General features: G+C 36.3%; 2 protein-coding genes across 2 annotated transcripts in view; one reads left to right on the top strand and one right to left on the bottom strand.

Annotated features, from left to right (window-relative positions):
- The window catches only part of NSUN7 (NOP2/Sun RNA methyltransferase family member 7), a 111,504-nt gene that overhangs the window by 13,552 nt on the left and 70,890 nt on the right, over window positions 1–27,062 (bottom strand). The gene's annotated exons all lie outside the window — the stretch shown is intronic.
- Window positions 22,812–24,148, top strand: LOC100616851 (ester hydrolase C11orf54 homolog). Its single transcript, XM_056802567.1, has one exon. The coding sequence runs from the start codon at window positions 22,827–22,829 to the stop codon at window positions 23,826–23,828; it is 1,002 nt and encodes a 333-aa protein (XP_056658545.1). The 5' UTR covers window positions 22,812–22,826; the 3' UTR covers window positions 23,829–24,148.

Genomic DNA, 27,062 nt, shown 5'->3' with positions numbered 1-27,062 from the left:
AGGTCCTTTCTCTTTTTTTTTTCTCTTTGGGATATATACCTAATACTGGTATTAATGGATTAAAGAGTAATTGCCCTCCAGAATGGCTCGATCAGTTCACAACTACATCAGCAATGCCATAATGTCCCAATTTTGCCACATTCCCTCCAACATTTATCATTTTCCTTTACTGTCATATTGGCCAATCTGATAGGTGTGAGGTGGAACCTGAGAGTTGTTTTAACTTGCATTTCTCTAATCGAGAGTGATTTAGAACATTTTTTTCATATGATTATTGATGCTTTAATTTCTTCACCTGAAAATTGCCTTTGACCTTTTATCAATTGGGGAATGACATGGATTCTTATAAATTTTACTTAGTTCTTTTATATATTTGAGAAATGAGACTTATCAGAGAAATTTGTTGTAAAAAATTTTCCCCAATATGCTGCTTTTCTTCTAATTTTGGTTGCATTCATTTTGTTTGTACAGAAACTTTTTAATTTAATATAATCAAAATTATTCATTTTACATCTTGTAATATTCTCTGTCTCATTTGGTCACAAATACTTCGCTTCTCCACAGATATGACAGGTAAACTATTCTATGTTCCCCTAATTTACTTATAATATCACTCTTTCTGTTTAAATCATATGCACTTTTTGACCTTATTTTGGTACCGTGTGTGAGATAGTGATCTAAACCTAATTTTTGCCATACTATTTAACAATTTTCCCAGTAGTTTTTGTCAACTATTGAATTCTTATCCCAAAACCTGGGATCTTTGGGTTATCAAACAACAGACTGCTGAGATCATTTACCCCTACTCTATTTCATTGATCCACCCTTCTATTTTTTTAGCCTATACCAGATTATTTATGATTACTGCTTTATAGTACAGTTTAAGATCTAGTACCACACTAGGCCACTATCCTTCACATTTTTAAAATTAGTGTCTAAATCTAGATTTGAACCCAGGTCCTTCCATCTGTGAGTCTGGCTCTCAACCCACTGAACCACCTAGCTACACCTTGACTTTTCTTTTTTTTTTTATTTTATTTTTTTTTAAACCCTTACCTTCCGTCTTGGAGTCAATACTGTGTATTGGCTCCAAGGCAAAAGAGTGGTAAGGGTAGGCAATGGGGGTCAAGTGACTTGCCCAGGGTCACACAGCTGGGAAGTGTCTGAGGCCAGATTTGAACCTAGGACCTCCCGTCTCTAGGGCTAGCTCTCAATTCACTGAGCTACCCAGCTGCCCCCTCAAGAAGACTTTTCTTAATATAGCAAATAGCATTATCTAACAAAAGATAGTATTATATGTAATAGAGAAAAATAGGAGATTTTTCCAGTAAGATCACAGGTAAAGAAGGAATATACATTATGACCCCAATTATTTAACACAGTTCTAAGAAATGCTAAGTATAGCAATCAAACAAGAAAAAGAAATGGAATAAACAGGGGCAAAGAGGAAACAAAACAACTGCATTCTGCAAGTGATAATCCTAAAGAATGACCGAAAAACTAACTGCAACAATAAATTCAACAAAGTTGCAGGACAAAAAAATTCACATAATTGTTAGCATTCCTGTATAATACCCAAAAAATTCAAGTCATTTATCCATTTTGAATTTATCTTGGTATAGGATTTGAGATGTTGATCTAAACCTAATCTCTCCCATACTATTTTCCATTTCTCCCAGCAGTTTTTGTCAAATAATGAGTTCTTGTGATTCACCCCACTTACCCCAAGTCTATTCCATGAGCCACCCTTCTATCTCTTAGCCAGTACCATATTGTTTTGATGATAACTACTTTACAGTATAACTTGAGATCTGGTACTGCTAAGCCCCACTATCCTTCACATTTTTCCCATTAGTTCCCTTGATGTTCTTGATCTTTTGTTCTTTCAGATGACCTTTACAATAATTTTTTCTTTTTTTATATTTAGAATATTTTCCATGGTTACATGATTTATGATCTCCCCCAACCCCCTTCCTGAAGTTGACAAACAGTTCCATTGGGTTATACATGTATCATTTGTTCAAAACCTATTTCTGTGTTATTCATATCTGCAGTAGAGGGATCCTTTAACATCAAAAACCCCAATCATATCCCTATTGCACTACATGATTGGTCACACATTTTTCTAATGCATTTCTATTTCCACAGTTCTTTCTCTGGATGTAGATAGTGTTTTTTTCTCATAAATTCCTCTGGATTGTCCTGGGTCATTGCATTGCTGCCAATAAAAAAGTCTATTACATTTGATTAATTTTTTTTCTAATTCTATTTTTTAAAAAGTATTTTGGTAGTTAGATAGGTATAGCACTGAACAAGTAAATTAATTTAGGTAGGATTGTCATTTTCATTATATTAACTCATCCTACCCATGAGCAATTGATATTTTCCCAATTATATAGATCTAGTTTTATTTGTGTGGAGTGTTTTGTAGTTATGTTCATGTAACTCCTAAATTTGTCTTGGCAAGTAGATTTCCAGATATCTTATATTGTCTAGAGTGATTTTAAATGGAGTTTCTCTTTCTAACTCTTGTTGCTGGGTTTTTTTGGAAATATATAGGAATGCTAATGATTTGTGTGGGTTTATTTTGCTAACGTTATTGTTTCTACTAGTTTTTTCGTTGATTTTCTTGGATTCTCTAGGTATATAATCATTTAATCTGAAAAGAGTGATAGTTTAGTTACCTCATTGCCTGCTTTTGATCCCTTCAATTTCTTTTTCTTAGCATTTCTAGTATAATATTAAATTGTAGTGGTGATAATGGGCATCCCTACTTCTTTCCTGATCTTATTGGGAAGGCTTCTAACTTATCCCCGATACAGATGATACTTGCTGATGGTTTGGGTTTTTTTTTTTAAACCCTTACCTTCCATCTTCCATCTTGGAGTCAATACTATGTATTGGCTCCAAGGCAGAAGAGTGGTAAGGGTAGGCAATGGGGGTTAAGTGACTTGCCCAGGGTCACACATCTAGGAAGTGTCTGAGGCCAGATTTGAACCTAGGACCTCCCGTCTCTAGGCCTGACTCTCAATCCACTGAGCCACCCAGCTGCCCCCTTGCTGATGGTTTTAAATAAATACAGCTTATTATTTTGAGGAAAGGATCTTTTATTCCTATACTTTCTAGTGTTTGAAATAGCAATGGGTGTTATATTTTGTTAAAGGCTTTTTCTGCATCTTTTGATATAATAATACAATTTCTTTTAGTTCGGTTGTTGATATGGTAAATTATGCAGATACCTAGAAAATCTATACTGCCTTTTATCAGGATGTAATTTGAGAAGATTAAATTAAATCTCTCCCCTGATTATGAAAATGAAATTAACTCCCCTGCCCATTTTTAGATTTAATCACCAAGTGTAAACATCCCACTTAATCATTGAGTAAGGGAAGGTCTGTGTATGCAATAGTGGGTGACAAATCAGAATCAAACCGACTGCTTCCTGGGCAGTCCTAAGAAAAGCTTCAGCTGTAATTGATAGATGTGAATGTGAAGGAAGGCACAGGAAATGACGCAAAAGAAACGAGTCTTTAAAAGGGAGTTACAACTTCCTGTGAGGAGATATTCGGAGAGTTTGTCTTCTTCTGGAATTCTGAGTTCGAATTGGAGGCTGGTGAAGAATCTGCTGACTGGACCTGAGTCCTTGAACTTGGTGTGACTATTCTTAAATCTCTCCTTCTGGACTGACACATGGTGAGTGAAAAAGAGCTGACTCCTTTCCTGGATTTTCTGAAGAGACTATCCTCTTGAGAGAGGCTCCGTGAATCCCCAGGTCCTCAGCTCAAAGCCAAGGCCTCTCTGGCTAAGGACTAAAACTCCCCTGCCTAAGTTGAGCCAGGGGCCAGAGAAAAATAGTTAGAGCTTAGGCTAGATATCTTACCCTATCTTCTCTTTGATTTCCTACTTCACTCTATATTTTGTAAATAAATTGTAAATAAAATCTCTTTCGAATTTCATAAAATTCCTGGCAACCATATTCTTGAATAATCCAGTCCAACCATTTTATAAAAAAGCCCTTTTTCCCCCTTACAAATTACCTTCATTATCTCTTTTAATCAAATCTATTTTTGCTTTACCTTTGTCAGAGATCACGATTGCTACTCTTGCTTCTTTTTCTCAGTTAATGCCCAATAAATTCTGCTCCAGCCTCTTACTTTTACCCTGTGTATGTCAAACTACCTAATATGTGTTTCTTGTAGACAACATTTGGTTGGATTTTGGTTTTTAATCCACTCCTACTTCAATTTCATGTGAGAGTTCATCTCAGTCACATTAAGAATTATAACCACCATCTATGTATTCCCCATCATTTTGATTTCCTCTTTTAATCCTGCCCTTTCTTCTTTCACTACTTCCCTCCACACCAATGTTTTGCTTTTAATCAGTCCTCCTCTTCACAACCCTTATTGCACTCTCCTTCCCACTCCCTCCCTCCTTATTCCCTTTCTACTTCTCTGTAGAGTAAGATAGAATTATATACCCCAATAAATCTGGCTGTTCTTCCCTCTCAGAACCATTTCCATTGAGAGTAAGGTTTAAGTATTACCTGTCACCACTCTCTTCTTGCCCTTCTTATAATAGTATTCACTGCTCCCCACCCCACCACATGCATCTGTCTACATAGTATAATTTACCCTATTTTAGCTCTTCCTTCATGTTACTCTTAGTATAATCCTGTTTCCCCCCCTTTTTTTACACAGCAACTTAAACAGCTTAATACTACAACTTCTGCCAATTTTATTTCTTCTGTCTACTATGATAATGAAAACAATTTTTAAGCGTTATAACATGATAACATGTTTCCATATAGGAATATAATCAAATTGACATTATTGGAAACCTTAAATTCAGTTACTTTTTAGGTCACTCTTTAGGATTCTTATCACTTGCAGAATGTAGTTGTTTTGTTTCCTCTTTGCCCATGTTTATTCCTTCTATTTCTTTTTATTGTTGTTGTTCCAGGCTTTCAGATAGTCCAATAATTCTCAAATTATCTCTCCTGGATCTGTTTTTCAAGCCAGTTGTTTTTTCAGTGAGATATTTCAAGTTTCCTTCTATTTTTTTCATTCTTTTGATTCTGTTTTATTATTTTTTGCTGTCTCATGAAATCATTAACTTCTGCTTACCCAATTCTAGTCTTTAAAGACTGATTTTCAACTATGATCTTTTGATTTTTCTTTTCAGTTTGATCTATCCTGCTTTTCATGGCTTCTAGCAGCTCAATTCTGGTCTCCAATTTGCTTATTACTTCATTTGATTTTTGTGCCTCTTTTTCCATTTGGGCAATTTTGTCTTTTAATTAAGCAATTATCTTCTTCTTGTATTACTTTCATTTCTTTTTCCCACTTTTCTTCCCATTTTTCTTCTAACTTTATTACTCTGTCCACTCACTGTCCAGGCCTTGCACAGTCCTCAGAGGTGAGTCTATGGTGCTTTCAGCCAGCCCCTTGGAATTTGGAGATTTCCCTGGGTCTTTCCTGGTGCAATAGGTGAGGGTGGTGGTGGTCATCTTGTGCTTTTCCTTGTGCAGCTTTGCTCCCTTATAGCAAGGGAATCCCCTCTCACTGCCTACCTTTCACACTGTATCCAGTGTAAGAGCCCCTTTACTCATCCTGTTTTAACTTCTGTCCTTTTGAGATGCTTTGTAATGACTGCATTGGAAGAAAATCTGAGTGATTTCAAGATTTACTTGCTACTACACTGCCATCTTACACAAAAAAATTCAAAATCCATAAAGATAAATTCTATTCAAAATAAATACAGAATATATACAATATCTATTGCATAGACCCAAGCACTGTATGAATGTAGCTAGAAAGTATACTTTATAGAAATACACACCTAAATAAGTGGAGAAATATTAACTGTTAATGGGTAGCTGTGCCAATATAATACAAATTACAGTGCCTAAGTCAATTTACTTACAGAATGCCATACCAATCAAAGTACAAAAGATTTGATTTATAGAGCTAGAATTACAAAATTCATTTGGAGAAACAAAAGGTCAAGTATATCAAGAAAAATAATGGGGGAAATGAAGGTGGATCATCAGTACCAGATAAATGATAAGGCAAGAACCATCAAAATAATTTGGGGACTGGTTTAAAAGTAAGGTTCAATCAGTGGGAAAAAACAGGCATATAAAAGAGAGAAGAAAAGGAGCATGGTAAGCTGTTTGATAAACCCAAAGGTCCCAGTTATTAGAGTAAGAGCTCACTATTTGACAAAAACTAGAAAGCAATCTGGCAGAAATGAAGTAGACTACCACAGCATTCCAAATAAACTCCCAATGAATATATCATACAGATATAAAAGGTGAAATAAAAACAACTAAAGAAACTTGAAGATTAAAATATTTGAGAAACTGGTTTTTGGAGAAGAATATCAGTTTATTAATTAGGCTAGAATTTAACCAATAAATTAATAGGTTAGTCACCTTCTTGATGATCTTAAGCCCAAGAAGGTCTTTCAGGAAGATCTATACATACAGTTTGGGAATGCATTTTTCAGCATCTCTCTAGGACATCTCAAGATATTTCTCACTGGTGAACAGTTAGAGAGGAAGTTGTTCAATAGGACTCTCACAAACCCTCTCCACCCCCATAGGTAATGGTCATGTAAGCAGGAAGAACCTTTATTGATTAACCAGGTTTTAGGGGAGGTAGGGGACATTCCTAGGAGTTCCTAAAAACAAAGGAAATGAAAAGGACAACAAACTGATTGAAGTCTCTAATCCAGAATTCTGACACAGGAATTCTCCCTAATCCTGGACCCTGACAAAGGAATAAGACAGTATATATACAAAATAAATTATCAGAAAAAAAAAACATGCAGAAAGGGGAAGGGAATAAACATTCATATAGCATCTAGTATGTGCTAGGCACTGTGCTGATCACTTCACAAATATATGATCCGATCTTCAAATATCTGATCTGATCTTCAAATAATTTTGCAAAGTAAATGTTACAAGTGAACCCAGGCCCTCCAAGCTGCAGCCCTGGCACTCTATCTACTATGCTACCTACCTGCCCTGTTGACCCTTACTTTTTCCAGAGTATCTAAGTGCTCAGTGAATAGACAACTGGGCCTACAGGTTCTGGGTTCAAATCTGAAATCAGATACTTCCTACCTATGTGACCCTGTGCAAGTCATTTAATCCCAGTTGCTTAGACCTTACCTCTCTTCCATTTTGGAACCAATACTTCATATTGATTCTAAGATGGAAAGTAAGGATTAAAATTTTTTTTTCTAACATTAAAAAAATTTTTTGAGTCTTGAATTCTTTCCCTCTTTCCTTTGTCATATATAACTCTAAATATACTATAGTCCCTAGTCATATATTATAACTTAGTCATTCCTGTAATGGGGTATTTTGGGAGATGAGAAGAAATGGTATTAAGTATGTACTTTGGGCCAGTAAGAAGTTCTATACTGTGAGTGTAAGGGCCAACAGACAGCCTGGACCAGTACACAGATAGCAAAAGCTCAGTAACTGGGAGTGTATTTTATTTCAAGAGAGAGGTTGAAGGGGAAAATCCCTAACACTAATTTTACTAACTAAAGTACCCCCAAATCTAAAGCCTTCGCATGAAGGATCTTTATAGAGTTGATTTTCTACTCTATCTACTTATCATGCTAAACTGTAAAACCCTAGTCCCTGTCTATCCTGCACTAAACCCTCTCTTGGTTTTATTAGAGATACTGGTCAATAACAGATCAGGCAGGGATCCAGGGAAAGGTTCCAAGACTAGATGGACTTGGACTTCAGCTTACTGACAGATTGAGGTTGACACAGGACAGAGACAGCTTCTTCAAATCTTCAGGACACACAGCACAAAACCCAGCAACACAGGCAGCAATAAAGGATAGGGTCAAACCCTCAGGACTCAACATCCACATCCTCCAGGTTCAAATCCAGAGAGAGAGAGACAGACAGCCTCCAACAGTCTCTGAATTTTTCAGCTTCACCCCATCCTGCAGCATTCCAGAATCTTTCTCTGCTGGTCTCATGCCACTGTCCCTTGCAAACTTTATCTCTTCCTTCTAACATTCCCCAATTTATGGGTATCCTTCTCACTTCAAAATTCTGTGCCCCCACAAAAAGGGCAGCTTTAAATATTTTGTATATATACAACCTTTTCCTTTTTATTTTTTATCTAATTGAGATACAAATTTTGTAATGGTATTGCTGTATAAAAGGGTATATACTGTTTTATAGCCCTTTGGGCATAGATCCAAATAGTTCTCCAAAATGGTTGAATCAGTTCACAATCTCCCCCCCTCCCACCCAACAATTCAGTAGTCTCATTTTCTCCACATCCCCTCCAAGGCTTTGTTATTTTCCTTTTCTGTAATAACAGTCAATCTGATAGATGTGAGTGATACCTTAGAGTGGTCCTAATTTGCATTTCTCTAATAGTACTTTTCTAATAGAGCATTTCCCCACATGACTATAGCTTTAATTACTTTGTCTAAAAACTGCCAATTCATAACTTTTAACCATTTATCAATTGGGAATTACTTCTATTCCTAAACATTTGACTTATTTCTTAGAGAAATGAGGCCTCTTTCAGAGGAACTTACAAAAATTTTTTTCACCATTATAATTATTATGTATTACTCTCCACCCTATTCTCATCCCCATTTATCCTTTTTCTCCCTCCTTTCATTGTCATTCCTCAAAAGTATTTAGCTTCTGACCACCACCTCCTACAATTTTCACTCTTTTCTATCAGCCCCCTCCCTTTTCTTATCCCTTTCTTCTCCAACTTTCCTTTAGGGTAAGATGACCCTTACTTTTTGATCAAATGATTCCTGTCTTATAGCTTAAAATCTGGTACTGCTAAGCCACTTTCTATGCCACTTTTTTCCTATTATTTTTCTTGATCTTTCATCTTTATAAGTAAATATTATTATAAACTATACATTAATTATATCTATAAGTTAAATCATGGTACTAAATTAGTAAATTTATTTAGAGACTGTCATATATGAATATATAAATGTCTATATCTAAGATATATGGATATATGAAACTGATTTAAATTTTTAAGCATTAGTGTCCATTCCTCAAATAAATGGTCAAAGGGCATGAATGGGCAGTTTTAAAAGCAAGAAATACAAACTATCAACTACATGAAAAAATGCCCCCCAAATCACTCGTAATTAGAAAAAATCCATTTTAAAGTAACTTTGAATTTCCATTGCCTTTCCATCAAGTTTGGCAAAAATGTCAAAAATACCTCTTGGTCAAATACACTCAGATAACGTAAGTTCTAAGTGTTAGAAGAAAGCTCCTAACAACAGGACCTAAGTTCCTTTGCTCTAGGGGTTTCCAGAGATGAATTTCAAAACTTAGGGGCTCATGAAGAAAAGCATTATATATTTACTAGACAGTGGAAACATCAAAATGTATTTGGCACTTGCAGTTTACAAAGACTTTCCTTCATAAAACCCCCTATAAGTTGAAGTATAAGTATTTTTATCTTCATTTCATTGATGAAGAAATTAAGGTTCAGAGAGATTAAGGATCTCAACTAAGATCATGAATTTAGGAATAATAATACTCATAGCTCAAATTTATATACTTTAAGGTTTGCAAAGCATTATTATTTTCAGTACTGGGGGCTGGAAAGGAGGTATTATGACCAAGTTCTCCACTCTTTTCACTATACTAAGTCACCACCACTACACAGTAGCCCTTTTAAAAAACACTACAAAACATAAAGGAGATGTCATTAATTGTATGCACCCTATGAGTAATTGTCACTAGAGTGTCATTAGACAGCCAAGTAGTTTTATATATAACCAAAGGAATATTTGCATCAAATTTTAGCCAAAACAAATAGTAACTATATGTTTTCCTTGAAGAACTAAGATGAATAGCTTGTAGAATTGCAAAGAATATAAACTAATCAAAAACCTTGAAAGTATAACCTGTTGGCCAGATATTAAACTTCATTCATTCTTACTTATAGTTATACCTGTTTGCAGAGTTCTGTAAAGTTCTTATACATTAATATGCCTCATCTGATTTTAACAAGCCTATGATATAGAAGCATATATATGTTAAGCAAAACAATGCATTGAAAGCATTTTCGTGTAATAAATTTGATTTTATTAGAAAGGAATAGCAATTAAATAGTCATAACATTAAATTACTATAATACACCTCAGCATTTTCTGCATGTCTTTCTATACATAAAGTACCTCATGCTGTTTTGTTTTCCATTGAACAAGAATAAGAGTTAAATGTTTACCATGTAAGTTTTACAACACTAAAGACATTTTAAATAATGTAGTCATAATGGTAATTTACATACAAAAAAACCTCAAATGAACCTTTCTTTTTCAGGTTAAATTTCCCAACCCTGCAAAATTGGGTGATAATTTAAATTTAAATTTTAAATAAATGAATAAAAGATACATTGCTATAACTACTCATTAGAAGACAAGCTACAAGTCTCTATAAGATGGGAAGAAGTTCTAAGTCACAAATAGCTATGCTCAAAAGCATTTACAGAGACTGGTAATCGATCACAATTATTCTATCATGTAAACCTTAAAATTTCACAGACTTATGAATGTTAAAAATTTTACTCCACATTGAGGAATCCTCCAATTCCCTACTTGAAATAATTCCCTACCAGATAGTGAGAACTCTACTTGAATGTGAAAACTCCTTGCTATGGGAGGACCTCTATTCCACCCGTACTTAAGAATGCTGTAGGGCAGAAAACTCCTTGCTAAACAATGAAAGTACTTGAAAACCATACTTATAAAATAAAGGAGTTCTTTGAGCCAGGCCTGTTTTTGGAATTGATACAATGGGATGCTAAGTGCCTATAAAGGTGGGGCAACTTGTAAACTACTTGGACCTAAAAGGTGAAAACTTACTCAGAGGTTTTCTCTTAATGAAATTAGTCGACACAGCAGCATTTTTTTTCTGACTTACTAAAGAGATTAATCTACTCAGCTGTGAATTCAAAATGGGCTGTCTTTTGGAAAACATCTACAGTGATTGGTAGATGGAATAACTTAGAGGAGGTGACATAGGAGATTTTGCCCTTAAAAATAAGAGCTCAGAGAAGAGCTGGAAGTCATTCTGAAACATTCAGATTGAAGAGGTCATTCTGAAACATTCAGATTGAGGAAGGACTGATTCTGAAACATTCAGATGGAGGAGGGAGCTGGTGAAAGCAGCTGAAATGATGCTGGCCTGGTGTCACTAGAATCCTTGCTTAGACAGACCTTGTGGTAGGTGTTAAAAGACTGACTGACTGATCTCTCTCTCTTAAGCCTCAGGGGTAAGCCATGTTGGCTTAAGGCCCTTCATACTTATTTCCTTTTTCTCTCTTTCTCTCTTTTCTTTAATTCCACATTTATATTAATTAAAATCTCTATAAAATCCAGTTGACTTGGGTATTTGAATAATTGGGAATATTTCCCTGGCGACCACCTTATATTTGATTTAAGAACCAAGACACTGTAGTGAAACATATTTTCTGTGGTCAAAATTACTCACCCTCTCTTATATCTATCACACTTTATATCTTCCACCATTTTAACTCACTACAATTTAAGACCTCAACCATTTTAAATCTAACAATCAGGATATCAAAGTTGAAAGTTGAAAAGAATTTGGAAGGGAAGAGGAGGCTCTTTGGTGTAGAGGACTCCTCATTTAAAAATCCCTCTATCAATGCAAATTAACATAGCAACTATTCAGTCATTAAGAGCCTCAGAGAGTTGCCAAGAGTCAGAGTTTAAGTGACTTGCCCACAGCTAAAGAACCTTTCTATGTCAAGGGAGCACGTGAACCTAGGTTTTCTTGAAACTGAAGCCCACTTTCTCTCCCATACCCCAGGCTACCTCAAAAAAGTTTGCTATCAAGATGAAAATATCAATAAAACATTTTAAATATATAGAATAAAATAAGATAGTAAATAACAGGACACAAATAGGGCATATTAGTTATTGCCTTTGTAAGTTTAATATACTTTAAAATAAAACCTAACAGAAATTCATGTTCTCATATACAATCCTCTTTTTTTTCTTTGTATATTGAAATTGTCTTAAATTATTTTATGATTGTTGAGCAAAACTTTTCAATTTAAAGTTTTCTCTATGGTAAAACACTGCTGAGTATTTGTGACTTGTTCCAACTTTTTGAGAATGCAATAAAGAATTACATAATAAGAACTGCAAAATGTTTGTATTCACTGACTACTCAATGATCCCAAAATAGGATTTATCCTTTAAGTAAGATAATGACAAAGAAAAGGCGATCTCTCTGCTCAGAAAATATTCCTAGTTGCATAATGCTATACCTATCAAAACACTTTTTTATAGAATTAGAAAAAAATCTTACAAAGTTCATCTGGAAGAACAAAAAATCAAGAATATCAAGGGAAATAATGAAAATATGTGAATGATGGAGGCCTAGCATTACCAGATCTCAAACTGTACTATAAAGCAGTGATCATCAAAACTATATGGTACGACTTCCGGGAAACATGGCTGCAATCTAGACGCCACAGGCTTCCTCTCCCCAGCACCGAACGAAATAGACTACATCAAAGGAGCATAAAAATCACCTTTGGAGGAACAGAAGGACTCCCCAGTACCTCAAAGAGGCGAAGGTACGTGGGGTTTGAACATTTCCACACTATAAAAAGGAGGAAAAGCTTGCACAGAAATGTGGACTGAGCCGCCCTTCCCCCCCTACACCTCCCCCACCAAACCAGAGTGAGCTACCAGAGCGCTCACTGGGACAGCAAGTGAGAGGGGAACGTCTCTGTCTGGGGGGGGGGGGGGCACTCTAGGGTCCTTGGGATCTGGGGGCTGCCAGGAAACAACATCTCAGGGCGGTTTCACGGGAGAATCCTGCGCTGAGCACAGGGGCCACAGAGCAGTACTCAGGGTGGTTGGGCTGAGTATCTGGGTGGAGCTAAACACCAGGGGCAGACAACGCACTGATTATCTGGGTGGAGCTGAACACCTGGGCAGTTTGGCTGTGATCAGGGCCCCAGTACTCTAAGAAACCTCGGAGGCTGGGAAGAACTAGTCTGAGGCAACCTAAATTCACAGAAAACCTGCCCACATCACCCAGACCTCAGAACAAAAAAAAAAGTGGAATAAAACCACCAAAGGGATGGCTCATATGACCCAAAATCAAGCCTCCAGGAAGAAAGGGAAAAAGGTGACTACTGAAAACTTTTATGGTGGGAGTACCCAAGGAAAAGAAGAGAATGAGGATGAAATCCAAAAAAAATCAGAACATGCCTCCCAAAAAGGAAACTATCAACAAGCTCTGGAAGATCTCAAACTGGAGCTTACCCAAAAGATGGAAACCTGGAAAGAAAAATAGGAGAAAGAGATCAGCAGTCTGATAGATAAGACTGCACAATTGGAGAAAGAGCGGGAAGCATCCAATAGAAGAAGGGCAGACAAAGCTGAAAACCAAACCAGTCCCTAATGACCTGAATTAAGCAACTCGAAGAAAGTGAGATCATAAAACAGCAAGAATCAATAAAGCAAAGCCAAAAAATTAATGAACTAGAAGAAAACATAAAATATCTCACTGAAAAGGTCACAGACTTGGAAAACAGAGGAAGAAGAGACAACCTCCGAATTATCGGTCTCCCAGAAAAACCAGAGATAAACAATAACCTCAATGTTATTCTACAGGAGATTATTGAAGAAAATTGTCCACACATTGTGGAGCAAGGGGGCAAAATAGAAATAGAAAGGGTTCATAGAACACCCTCTATACTAAATCCCCAAAAGACAACCCCCAGGAATGTAATTGCCAAATTCAAGAGCTTCCAAGAAAAGGATAAAAGCCTATAAGAAGCCAAGAGATGCTTCAGATATAGGAGGGCTCCCATAAGGATCACAGAGGACTTAGAGGCTAACACACTAAGAGACCGCAAAGCATGGAACACGATATTTAGAAAGGCAAGAGAGCTGGGTCTCCAACCAAGAATCAACTACCCAGCAAAACTGACTATATACTTCCAGGGGAAAGTATGGGCATTCAACAAAATAGAAGACTTCCAAGCATTTGCTAAGAAAAGACCAGAACTTAGTGGAAAATTTGATATCCAAGCACAGAAAGCAAGAGAAACATGAAAAGGTAAATATGAAAGAAAGGGAAAAGGAGATAAATCTTATCTTTTTCTTTAAGTCAAACTCTCTTCTATAAGGACTACATTTACATCAAATTATATATATTAATATGTGGGGAAAATGTTTGTGTAACTCTCAAAAATTGTATGCATCATAAGAGTAGTTAGAAGAAACATGCATAGGGAAAGATTGGGGCATTAAGAAGATTTAGGGAAAGTGGGGGCAAAGAAAGGAAAAGGGAGGGGGGAACTGTCGATAATACTAAGATTTACTTCAAGAAATGGGGGGGGGACTTAATAGAATAATCTTTCCCATATAAAGATACACATGGGAAGGGGAGGGGAAGAACTCTCATATGAGAAGGAGAGGAAGAGAGCGTGAAGTGGAATTACTTAAACCTTACTCTCAGTAAAATCAAATCTGAGAGGGAAGAACATCTAGATCCAGTGGGATCCTGAATTCTATCTTATCCAACAGGGCAAGAAAGAAAGGAAAATTAAGGAGGGGTGGGGGGAGGGAGTATAAAAAGGCAGGGAAGGAGAGGGAAAGGGTGCATAAAAAGGGAGGGGCTAGAAAGGGAAGCATATCAAGGGAAGGGACTAGGGGGACTGACCCAAAGTAAATCACTGGTTCAAAAGGATATAGCTAAAGAAGAAAGGTCAGAACTAGGGGAAGATATCAAAATGCCAGCGAATCCACAAGTGACAATCATAACTTTGAACATGAATGGGATGAACCCATAAAACGTAGATAAATAGCAGACTGGATTAGAACCCAAAACCCTACCATCTCTTGTCTTCAAGAAACACATATGAGGTGGGTCGATACTCACAAGGTTAGAATTAAAGGTTGGAGTAAGACCTTTTGGGCCTCAACTGATAGAAAGAAGGCAGGAGTTGCAATCATGATATCTAACAAAGCCAAAGCAAAAATAGACCTGATCAAAAGGGATAGGGAAGGTAAATATATTCTGTTAAAATGGAGTATAGACAATGAGGAAATATCACTAATCAACATGTATGCACCAAATGGTATAGCATCCAACTGTTTAATGGAGAAACTAGGAGAATTGAAGGAGGAAATAGACAGTAAAGCCATATTAGTGGGAGACTTGAACCAACTACTATCAAATTTAGATAAATCAAACCAAAAAATAAACAAGAAAGAGGTAAAAGAGATGAATGAAATCTTGGAAAAATTAGAGTTAATAGACATATGGAGAAAAATAAATAGGGACAAAAAGGAATACACCTTTTCAGCACCACATGGCACATTCACAAAAATAGATCATACACTAGGTCACAGAAACATGGCACTCAAATGCAGAAAAGCAGAAATAATAAATGAAGCCTTTTCAGATCACAAGGCAATAAAAATATTGATCGGTAAGGGTACATGGAGAGCCAAATCAAAAATTAATTGGAAATTAAATAATATGATACTCCAAAATCGGTTAGTTAGAGAAGAAATCATAAAAACAATAATTTCATTGAGGAAAATGACAACGGCAAGACATCCTTTCAAACCTTATGGGATGCAGCCAAGGCAGTACTTAAGAGGAAAATTCATATCCCTGACTGCATATATTAACAAATTAGGGAGGACAGAGATCAAGGAATTGGAAATGCAAATCAAAAAACTTGAGAACAAACAAATTAAAAAACCCCAGAAGAAAACCAAACTAGAGATCCTAAAAATTAAGGGAGAAATTAATAAAATTGAAAGTGACAGAACTATTGAGCTAATAAACAAGACTAGAAGCTGGTTCTTTGAAAAAACAGACAAAATAGACAAAGTACTGGTCAATCTAATTAAAAAAAGGAAAGAAGAAAGGCAAATTAACAGCATCAAGGATGAAAAGGGGATCTCACCTCCAATGAAGAGGAAATTAAGGCAATCATTAAAAACTACTTTGCCCAACTATATGGCAATAAATATACCAACCTAGGTGATATGGATGAATATTTACAAAAATATAAATTGGCTAGACTAACAGAAGAAGAAATAGATTTCTTAAATAATTCCATACCAGAAAAAGAAATCCAACAGGCCATCAAAGAACTTCCGAAGAAAAAATCCCCAGGGCCTGATGGATTCACCAGTGAATTCTATTAAACATTCAAAGAACAGCTAACTCCAATACTATACAAACTATTTGACATAATAAGCAAAGAGGGAGTTCTACCAAACTCCTTTTATGACACAAACATGGTACTAATTCCAAAGCCAGGCAGGCCAAAAACAGAGAAAGAAAATTATAGACCATTCTCCCTAATGAATATAGATGCAAAATCTTAAATACAATACTAGCAAAAAGACTCCAGCAAGTGATCAGAAGGGTCATCCACCATGATCAAGTAGGATTTATACCAGGGATGCAGGGTTGGTTCAACATTAGGAAAACTATCCACATAATTGACCACATCAACAAGCAAACCAACAAGAACCACATGATTATCTCAATAGATGCAGAAAAAGCCTTTGATAAAATACAACACCCATTCCTACTAAAAACACTAGAAAGCATAGGAATAGAAGGGTCATTCCTAAAAATAATAAACAGTATATATCTAAAACCATCAACTAATATCATCTGCAATGGGGATAAACTAAATCCATTCCCATTAAGATCAGGAGTGAAACAAGGAAGCCCATTATCACCTCTCTTATTTGACATTGTATTAGAAACACTAGCAGTAGCAATTAGAGAAGAAAAAGAAATTGAAGGCATTAAAATAGGCAAGGAGGAGACCAAATAATCGCTCTTTGCAGATGACATGATGGTCTACTTAAAGAATCCAAGAGATTCAACCAAAAAGCTAATCGAAATAATCAACAACTTTAGCAAAGTTGCAGGATACAAAATAAACCCACATAAATCATCAGCATTTCTATATAATTCCAACACAGCTCAGCAGCAAGAACTAGAAAGAGAAATCCCATTCAAAATTACTTAGACAAAATAAAATACTTAGGAATCATTCTCCCGAGACAAACACAGGAACTATATGAACACAACTACAAAACACTCTCCACACAACTAAAACTAGACTTGAACAATTGGAAGAACATTAACTGCTCATGGGTAGGACAAGCCAATATAAAAAAAATTACCATCCTACCCAAACTCATCTATCTATTTAGTGCCATGCCCATGGAACTTCCAAAAAAAATTCTTACTGATTTAGAAAAAACCATAACTAAGTTCGTTTGGAAGAACAAAAGATCAAGGATATCCAGGGAAATAATGGGAAAAAAAATACAAAGGAAGGGGGCCTTGCAGTCCCAGATCTCAGACTATATTATAAAGCAGCGGTCACCAAAACAATCTGGTACTGGCTAGGAGACAGAAAGGAGGATCAGTGGAATAGACTCGGGATAAGTGACCTCAGCAAGACAGTATATGACAAACCCAAAGATCCCAGCTTTTGGGACAAAAATCCACTATTTCATAAAAACTGCTGGGAAAATTGGAAGATAGTGTGGGAAAGATTAGGTTTAGATCAACACCTCACACCCTACACCAAGATAAATTCAAAATGGGTGAATGACTTGAACATAAAGAAGGAAACTAAGAAAATTAGGCGAACACAGAATAGTACACATGTCAAACCTTTGGGAAGGGAAAGACTTCAAAACCAAGCAAGACTTAGAGTTACAAAATGCAAAATAAATAATCTGGAATACATCAAATTAAAAAGGTTTTGTACAAACAAAACCAATGTAACTAAAATCAGAAGCAAGGCAACAAATTGGGAAACAATCTTCATAAAAACCTCTGACAAAGGTTTAATTACTCAAATTTACAAAGAACTAAATCAATTGTACAAAAAAATCAAGCCATTCTCCAATTGATAAATGGGCAAGGGACATGAACAGGCAGTTCTCAGCCAAAGAAATCAAAACTATTAATAACCACATGAAAAAGTGCTCTACATCTCTTATAATCAGAGAGAGGCAAATCAAAACAACTCTGAGGTATCACCTCACACCTAGCAGATTGGCTAACATGACATCTATGGAAAGTAATGAATGCTGGAGTGGATGTGGCAAAGTAGGGACACTAATTCATTGCTGAGGGAGTTGTGAATTGATCCAACCATTCTGGGGGGCAATTTGGAACTATGCCCAAAGGGTGATAAAAGACTGTCTGCCCTTTGATCCAGCTATAGCACGGCTGGGTTTGTACCCCAAAGAGATAATAAGGAAAAAGACTTGTACAAGATTATTCATAGCTGCACTCTTTGTTGTGGCCAAAAATTGGAAAATGAGGGGATGCCCTTCAATTGGGGAATGGCTGAACAAATTGTGGCATATATTGGTGATGGAATACTATTGTGCTAAAAGGAATAATAAAGTAGAGGAATTCCATGGAAACTGGAACAACCTCCAGGAAGTGATGCAGAGTGAAAGGAGCAGAACCAGGAAATCATTATACACAGAGACTGATACACTGTGGTACAATCGAGGGTAGTGGACTTCTCCATTGGTTTCAATGCAATGTCCCTGAACAATTTGCAGGGATCTAAAAAATACTATCCACAAGCAGAGGATAAACTGTGGGAGTAAAAAACAACGAGGAAAAGCAACTGCCTGATTACAGGGGTGGAGGTGATAGGACTGAGGAGAGACTCTAAATGAACACTCTAATGCAAATACCAACAACATGGAAATGGGTTAGACACAGGAACACATGTGATAACCAGTGGAATTGTGCGTCAGCTATGGGAGAGGGAAGGGTGGTGGGAGGGAGGAAAAGAAAATGATCTTTGTTTCCAGTGAATAATATTTGGAAATGACCAAATAAAATAATGTTAAAAAAAAAAAACAACTATATGGTACTGGCTTAGAGATAGAAGGGTAGATCAATGGAATAGACTTGGGGTAAGTGACCTCAGAAAGATAGTCTATGATAAGCCCAAATAACCCACTATTTGACAAAAACTGCTGGGAGTATTAGAAAACTGTAGGGGAAAAATTAGGTTTAGATCAGTATTTTACACCCTATGCCAAGATTAACTCAGAGTAGGCAAATTACTTAAATATATATCAGGAAATCTTACAAATTAGGTGAACATTGAATAGTATACCTGTCAGATCTATGAGAAAGGAAGGTATTTAAGACCAAGTAGGAGGTAGAGAACACTACAAAATGTAAAATGAATAATTTTGATTATATTAAATTTAAAAGTTTCTGTACAAACAAAACCAATGCAACCAAAATTAGAAGGGAAACAACCAATTAGGGAAAACAAATTTACAACAAAAACCTCTGACAACGGTTTCATTTCTCAAATTTATAAGGAGCTAAATCAATTGTACCAAAAATCAAGCCATTCCCCAATTGACAAATGGGCAATGGACAAAGAAATCAAAACTATCAATAAGCACATGAAAAAGTGTTCTAAATCCCTCATAATTAGAGAAATGCAAATCAAAAAATAATGCTAAGGTATGACCTCATACCTAGCAGACTGGCTAATATGGCAGTAAAAGAAAATAATAAATGTTGGAGGGGATGTGGCAAAATTAGGACACTAATGCCTTGCTGGTGGAGTTGTGAATTGATCTAGCCATTCTGGAAGGCAATTTGGAATTCTGCACAAAGAGCTTTAAAAGAATGAATACCTTTTGCTCCAGCAATACCACTACTAGGTTTATACCCCAAAGAGATAATAAGGGAAAATACTTGTACAAAAATATTCATAGCCACATTCTTTGTGGTGGCATAAAACTGGAAAATGAAGGTTTGTCACTCAATTGGGGAATAGCCACAAATTGTGGTATATGATGGTGATGGAATATTATTGTGCTATAATGATCTGGAGGATTTCTATATGATCTGAGAGAACCTCAATGAGCTGATGCAGAGTGAAATGAGCAGAACCAGGAGAACATTGTACACAGAAAGTAAAACATTGTGGAACAATGCAAAATCCAAGAAAAAGTCACAGAGAATCATTTTTCCATCCCAGAGATGCTTAGGAAGGCAGTCAGAGATCTGCAGACAGTCAGGTGGGAGATAGGCAAGAATGCAGTATAGCAGCAGTATTAGTGAAGAACTTCCTAGCAGCCAGAGACTAATGATGAATATGAAGAATTAAAAATCTATTTTTTTAAAAACCACGTGTAGTGTTGCAGAGAAGTAAACAAATAAATATTATATATACTGACCATAGCATATAACAAAGAAAGAACATTAGATTTGAAATCAGAGAACCTAAATTTGCTTCTCCCCTTGCTTTTTAAGTAAGTGCAATATTAATGTTATGGGTATAATTTGATGTTATATTAGAATGATAGGATTCCAAGATGGAGTCACTTGGGCTAAGTGGTTCTAATGCCCATAGAAACAGATAGGCAAAGCAGACAGTCTACTTTTTCACTGCTAACTCTGAGTCAGCAGGTAATGTTGTCATTTTTTGACTAGATAAACTCCTGACCTGTTGCAGGGACTCTGAGTCACTGTCCCAGTACTACCTTGGTTAACATTAAATCATTCCTCCAATTTGTAGTCCCAATAAAGAAATTCTCCCTACCTGAGCTTCACTCAAGCCTGATTATCAATAAGCAACTCCTGAGAACTTTTCTACCACGTGTCCTCAAGCAAATCCATTCTTAGAGTACACAATCTTGCCATCTGATCTCCAACTTTGAGCATGGTTCCTCTCCAGCATGCCCCCCCCTCCATTTGGGGTGATTTTCTTGCACATGGGGACAAAACTATTTTTATAGGTATATCATGTATATACTCTTTTTTGCCTACTTTCTGCATCATGTAACAATAAAGCTCTTGACTCATTTCTCCTTGTAACATTTTTCTAGAAATCCTGCATCCAGGGATATGCTTTAATTGAAGCCTCTGAGGCCAAATAAACCAGAAAGTTTTTGATAAAGAACTTGTATATATAGAGGACTGATTGAAATATATAAGAATGACAGACAGATGGTCCAAGGGAAGAGATCTGAACAATCAACCATATGAAGTAATGCTCCACATAATTCAGAATAGAAGAAAATGTAAATTCAAACAGCTTTACAGCTCTACCTCCTACCTATCAGTTTGGTAAAAAGAGTAAAAAAGTCGAATCATGACTGTTGGAGGATCTATATGAGGCCAGGAATATAAATGCCCTATTGAAGGAGCTGTACATCCTTATCACCATTCTGGAAGGCATTTAGAATGAAGCCCCCAAAGCTGCTAACCATGCATGGCTTCTGACTGTATGAGGTATACACCCCAAAGATCAGAGAAACAAAGGAGGATAAATATATATGGGCATGTTTACAGCAACATTTCTTGTAGCAAAGAACTGGAAACTAAAGTGGCACCCAACAGTCAAGAAGCAGATAAGTACATTATACAGGGTATGAATATAATGGAATATAATGGTGCTACAAGAAGTGACCAAGGGAATGGGTTTAAAGAGAACTGAGAAGACTTGTATGAATTGATACAGAGTGAATAGAACAAGGAGAACAACGTATTCAGTTACAACACTATAAATCAAAGCAAAACAGGGCAGAGGCAAGCCAACAGTGCTACAGCATGGAAAGCTTGAACTGCTCTGAAAATCCTCTCAAGCCAACTTTAAAATAGTTCCTCAAAACAAATACTGGAGTGACAGATCCAATAAGGGGATGGAGTGAGTTAACTCTCAGGCAGAGAACTTGAAAGGTAGGCAGGAGGTGTCTGTTTCACTGGGGTGAGAGAGGAGCTGGAAGTAAAACCACAGAGGAGTGCATGCTGCCCATCCCCTACCTACTGCTCCAGGTTCTGAACTTGGGCAAAAGCCCACTTCAAGACTCCAAGACCCTGCCTAAGCCAATGGCAGAGCATCCCATGAACACTCCTTGAAGTCTCAAGGCTGTCTTGAGGCCCCAAATACATGGTGCTAACCCTGTGGGGAATTCCCAGGCCCCAGGGCAAGATAGCTCACAGTGCTCTGAGCATTGCAAGCCATCAGCAGCCCCTTCAGGAAACGATTCAGCAGTGGGAGGTGGCTCTCAGAGATCCCAGCCCACAATCCATCATACTCCCTTGGAAGAACTGAAACTTGCAGAAAACCAGAACTAGAGTTGAGGGTAATAGGAAGGGAAAATAGAAGTTTAAGATCATGTAATCTCTACCCTAAGAACAGAGCCTACCTTTAAAAAAAAGTTAAAAAAAAACTTGGAAAAATGAGCAAATAGTAAAAAAAAAACCTACTTATAGAAAATTTTTATGGAGATAAAGAAGAGCAAGGGCCAGACTCAATGAGATCAAAGCAGCCACATGCAAAACTTCAAAGAAAAATGGGAATTGGTCTCAGGCTCTAGAAGAACTCAAAAAGGAATTCATCAAATAAGAGAGGCAGGAGGAAAATGGAGAAAAGAAATTAAAATAATGAAAAAATAAAATAACAGCATAAAAAGTATAATTGACCAAATGGAAAAAGAGGTTCAAAAACTTATGGAAGAAAATCATTTTTGAAAACTAGAATTGGGCAAATAGAAGCTAATGCTTTCATGAGACATCAAGAAACAATAAAACAAAATCAAAAGAATGAAAAAATAGAAGAAACTATGAAATATCTTATTTGAAAAAATAGTTGACCTGGAAAATAAATACAAAAGAGACAATTTAAGAATTATATTGGATTACCTAAAAGCCATGACCCCCCCCCAAAAAAAGCCTAAACATCATATTATAAGAAATGATCAGAGAACTAGCAGCTGACACGGAGGCTACGGCCGAGATTCCCAAAATGGCAAGTGTTGAGAAATTTCCTTTTCATGTGCCACATTTAGAAGAGCTTGCTGGAGTTCTACAGAATGAACTTAAAAATAATTTTGCTGATGTCCAGGTCTCCGTAGTTGATTGCCCTGATCTGTCTAAGGAACCATATACATTTCCTGTTAAAGGAATCTGTGGGAAACCGAGAATTGCAGAAGTAGGTGGGGTTCCTTACCTCATGCCTCTTGTGAATCAAGAAAAGGTTTATGATATGAATACTGTTGCAAAGCAAATTGATCTTCCTGGGGCTTTCATTATTGGAGCAGGAGAATCCCCATTTCAGACTCTTGGGATCAATGCTGAGTTTAAGCCAATTGTCCAGACTCAAAGTGATCACAAGCCTGCTATGAATGGAAGCTACTTTGCCCAGATTAACCCTGCAGATGGAGGGTACCTGCTAGAGAAATATAGTGGGAAATGCAATGACTTTGGATTTGCCTTACTGGCTAATCTCTTTGCTAGTGAAGGCCAGCCTGGCAAGGTCATTGAAGTAAAAGCCAAAGGAAGAACTGGAAAGTACAATTTTGTGACTTGTATGAGACAAACTCTTGAAAAGCATTATGGAGATAAACCTGTAGCGATGGGAGGAACATTTGTTGTTCAAAAAGGAAAAGTAAAGATTCATATCATGCCCCCAGAATTTTCTTCTTGCCCACTGAACTCTGATGAGGATGTGAATAATTGGTTGCATTTTTTTGAAATTAAGGCTCCTTTGGTTTGTCAGCCAGTTTTTGTTTCTCGAGACCCGGGGTTTGATTTACAATTAGAGCATACACACTGTTTTAGTCATCATGGAGAAGGAGGACACTATCATTATGACACCACTCCAGATACAGTGGAGTATCTTGGGTATTTCCTACCTGCTGAGGTTCTCTATCAAATTGATAAACCAAAGGACACCCATACATTTGGGCGAGATTAATTCAATCAGGAAATATTTTGCTGAGGCAGGGGAATAAATTATGCTTTAAAATGTAAAAATCTTTAAGTTTATAAATAGTGTTGCTCTGCATTGCAATCCAACAAAAAATTACCCAGGAGCAACTCCTTTCTCCTGTGTAATGATAGCATATAATGATCTCTTTTGTTTTAATATTTAACTTCCATTAAATACTCCTCCATTTTAGAAAAATTAAAAGAGGAAAAAAATTGTTGTTGGGAAATTCAGTTGCTTTTTGTTAAAGTGATTAATATGCTTGTAACCTTATTTAGGGTATACATCAGGAATCATGTGACTTCTTGTTGTCTAAGAATGATATAAAATATTGTGTATCTCAAAAAAGAAAAAAAGAAATGATCAAAGAAAAGTGCCCTGATATTTTTGAAATGAGGATAAAATAGAAATTGAACGAATCCATAGATTGCCTCCAGCAATAAATCCCCAAAAGACAATTCCCAGGAATATTATAGCCAAATTCAAGAAGAAAAGAGAAAAAATACTGCAAGTAATCAGAAAGAAGAAATTCTAATATCATGGAGCTACAATCAGGATTACATAGGATTTAGCAGCTTCTACATTAAAGAATCAGAACACTTGGAATATGATGATATTCCAGAAGTCAAAGGAACGAGGTTTACAAAAAAAAGAATCATCTACCTATCAAAACTGGCTATATTCTTTCAGAGGAAAAAATGGTCATTTAACAAAATAGAAGATTTCTAGTCATTCCTGATGAAAAAAGCATATCTAAAGAGAAAATCTAATGTCCAAATATAAGATTCAAGAAAAGCATAAAAAGGTTATTAAATAAGAAAAAGAAAATTTAAAGGACTCAATAAGGTCTAATTACTTATATTCCTACATGGAAAGATGATATTTATAACTCTTAATGTTTTTCATTATCATAGTAGTTAGAAGAAGTATACCTAGACAGAGATGTGGGAGTAAGTTGTTTAGGATGACATTGCAAAAATGCCCCAACAGGTGAAAAAGACAATTGCACTGAGAGAAAATAGAAGAGAGATACAAAATGGGGTAAATTATATCACCTAAAAAGGCACAAAAAAAACTATTTTTTGGAGTGGAGGGAAGGATGAGCATGGTGGTGGGCAATGCTTAAACCTTATTCTCATCAAAATTGGCTCAAAAAAGGTAAAATAACCAGACTCATTGGGGTATAGAATCTTATCTTACCCTACAGAGAAGTAGGAGGGGAATAAGAAGGGGTGTGTGTATGGGATAGGTAATAATATAAAGGAGGGAAAATGGGGGGGTGGTAATTAAAAGCAAAACACTAGTGTTGAGGGACAGAGTGAAAGGAAAAAAGTAGGATCAAAAGGGGAAAACAAGATGTAGAAGAATACATAGATGGTAATCATAGTGCTGAATGTAAATGAGATTAACTCACCCATAAAACAGAAGTGGAGAGCAAAGTGGATTAAAAACAAGACTCCTATGATATGCTGTTCATAAGAAACACAATTTGAGGCAGGTAGACATACAGAATGTAAAGGTAAGGGGATGGAGCAGAATCTATTGGCCTTCAACTGAGGTAAAAAAAAAAAATTAAAAAGCAGGAGTAGCCATCATGATCTTAAACAAAGTTGAAGCAAACCCAGATCTAATTAAAACAGATAAGAAAGGAAATTACATCTTGATAAAAGGTACTATCGACAATGAAATAATATCATATGCATCAAATGGTATAGCTTCCAATTTTTTTAAGGAGAAATGAAATGAGCTTAAGGAGGACTAGAAACTAAAACTATATAACTGGGGGACGACTTCAACTTTCCCTTCTCAGAACTAGATAAATCTAACAAAAATAAATAAATAAATAAATAAATAAAGAGAGAAGTAAAGGAAAGGAATGGAATTTTAGAAGATTTAGATTTAATAGATCTTTAAAGAAAATTGAATAGGGATAAAAAGGAATATGCTTTCTTTTCAGCAGCAAATAGTACATAAACAAAAATTGACCATGCAATTGGACCATGATAAAAAAAACCTTTTAGAGATGGTGTGTCAGCACCCCCCCTCAAGTGCTGTGCCCACCTCGCCCAGAGACCCTCTACCCCACCAAGTGCCAGGCATGCACACACCCCCTTTATCCCACACAGGCGAGGGAGAAAGCACTTGCATTGGCCTGCTGGGAAAACGAGCAGATAAAGTGAGAAATGCCCTCAGCAAGTATGGGGGAGGAGAGTGGCCCAAGGGCTCCACTCTCCTCTAGCTCTGCCACCTGTGAACCACCCACCTTACTCTCTGTGTGCTCCCATTTGGCTGCTAAGCAGAGGGATGGGTAATATTTTTTAAAAAATGCCATCAGGCATAGTGGAGAAGAGGAGGGGAGCAGTTCTGCCCAAGTACCTCAGCCTTTCTAGTAATGAACTCTGGAGGGGAGAGGGGAAACCACATGCCCACAAGGAGTGCTCTGCATGCCATCTTTGGCACTTGTGCCATAGGTTCACCATCACTGCACTAGGACATAAAAACTCCACCATCAAGTGCAGAAAAACAGAAATAATGAATGCATTCTTTTCAGATCATAATACAATAAAAATTTAATCAAGGTTCATGGGGGGATTAGAAATTAATTGGAAACAATAATCTAATTCTAAAAAAGGGGTGGGTCAAAGAAAAAATAGAAATAATAAATGATTTTATTAAAGAGAATGACAAGGATACAACATATCACAATTTATGGGACATAGCCAAAGCAATACTTAAGGAGAAACTTATATCTCTAAATGCTTATGTCAATAAAGTGGAGAAAAGGCATATTGATGAATTGGGCATACAACTAAAAAAACTAAAAAAAGAACAAATTAAAAATCCTCAATTAAAGAATGAAATGGAAATCTTGAAAATCAAAGGAGAAATTAATAAAATTGAAAGTAAGAGACCTTTGGGGCTAAAAATAAGACCAAGAGCTGGTTTTATGGGGGGTGGGGGAGGGAGTAGATAGAGCATTGTTTAATTTGATTTTTTTAAGAGGAAATTAAAGCAATCATTAGAAGCTATTTAGCCCAATTATATGACAATAAATCTGACAATCTAGGTGAAAAGATTATTTACAAAAATATAAATTGCCCAGATAAACAAAAGAGGAAAGAGAAAACTTAAATAATCTCATCGCAGAAAAAGAAATTGAACAAGTCATCAATGAACTCCCTAAGAAAAAATGCTCAGGACCAGATGGATTCACAAGTGAAA

Source organism: Monodelphis domestica, chromosome 6 (assembly GCF_027887165.1).
Source record: "Monodelphis domestica isolate mMonDom1 chromosome 6, mMonDom1.pri, whole genome shotgun sequence".
Taxonomy (NCBI): Eukaryota; Metazoa; Chordata; class Mammalia; order Didelphimorphia; family Didelphidae; genus Monodelphis; species Monodelphis domestica.
Note: the sequence above shows the minus strand (reverse complement) of the source record. Positions and strands in the feature narration are given on the sequence as shown.

Excerpts from the sequence above, each read along its gene's own strand:
- LOC100616851 (XM_056802567.1), top strand. The coding sequence starts at position 22,827 with ATGATCAGAGAACTAGCAGCTGACACGGAGGCTACGGCCGAGATTCCC.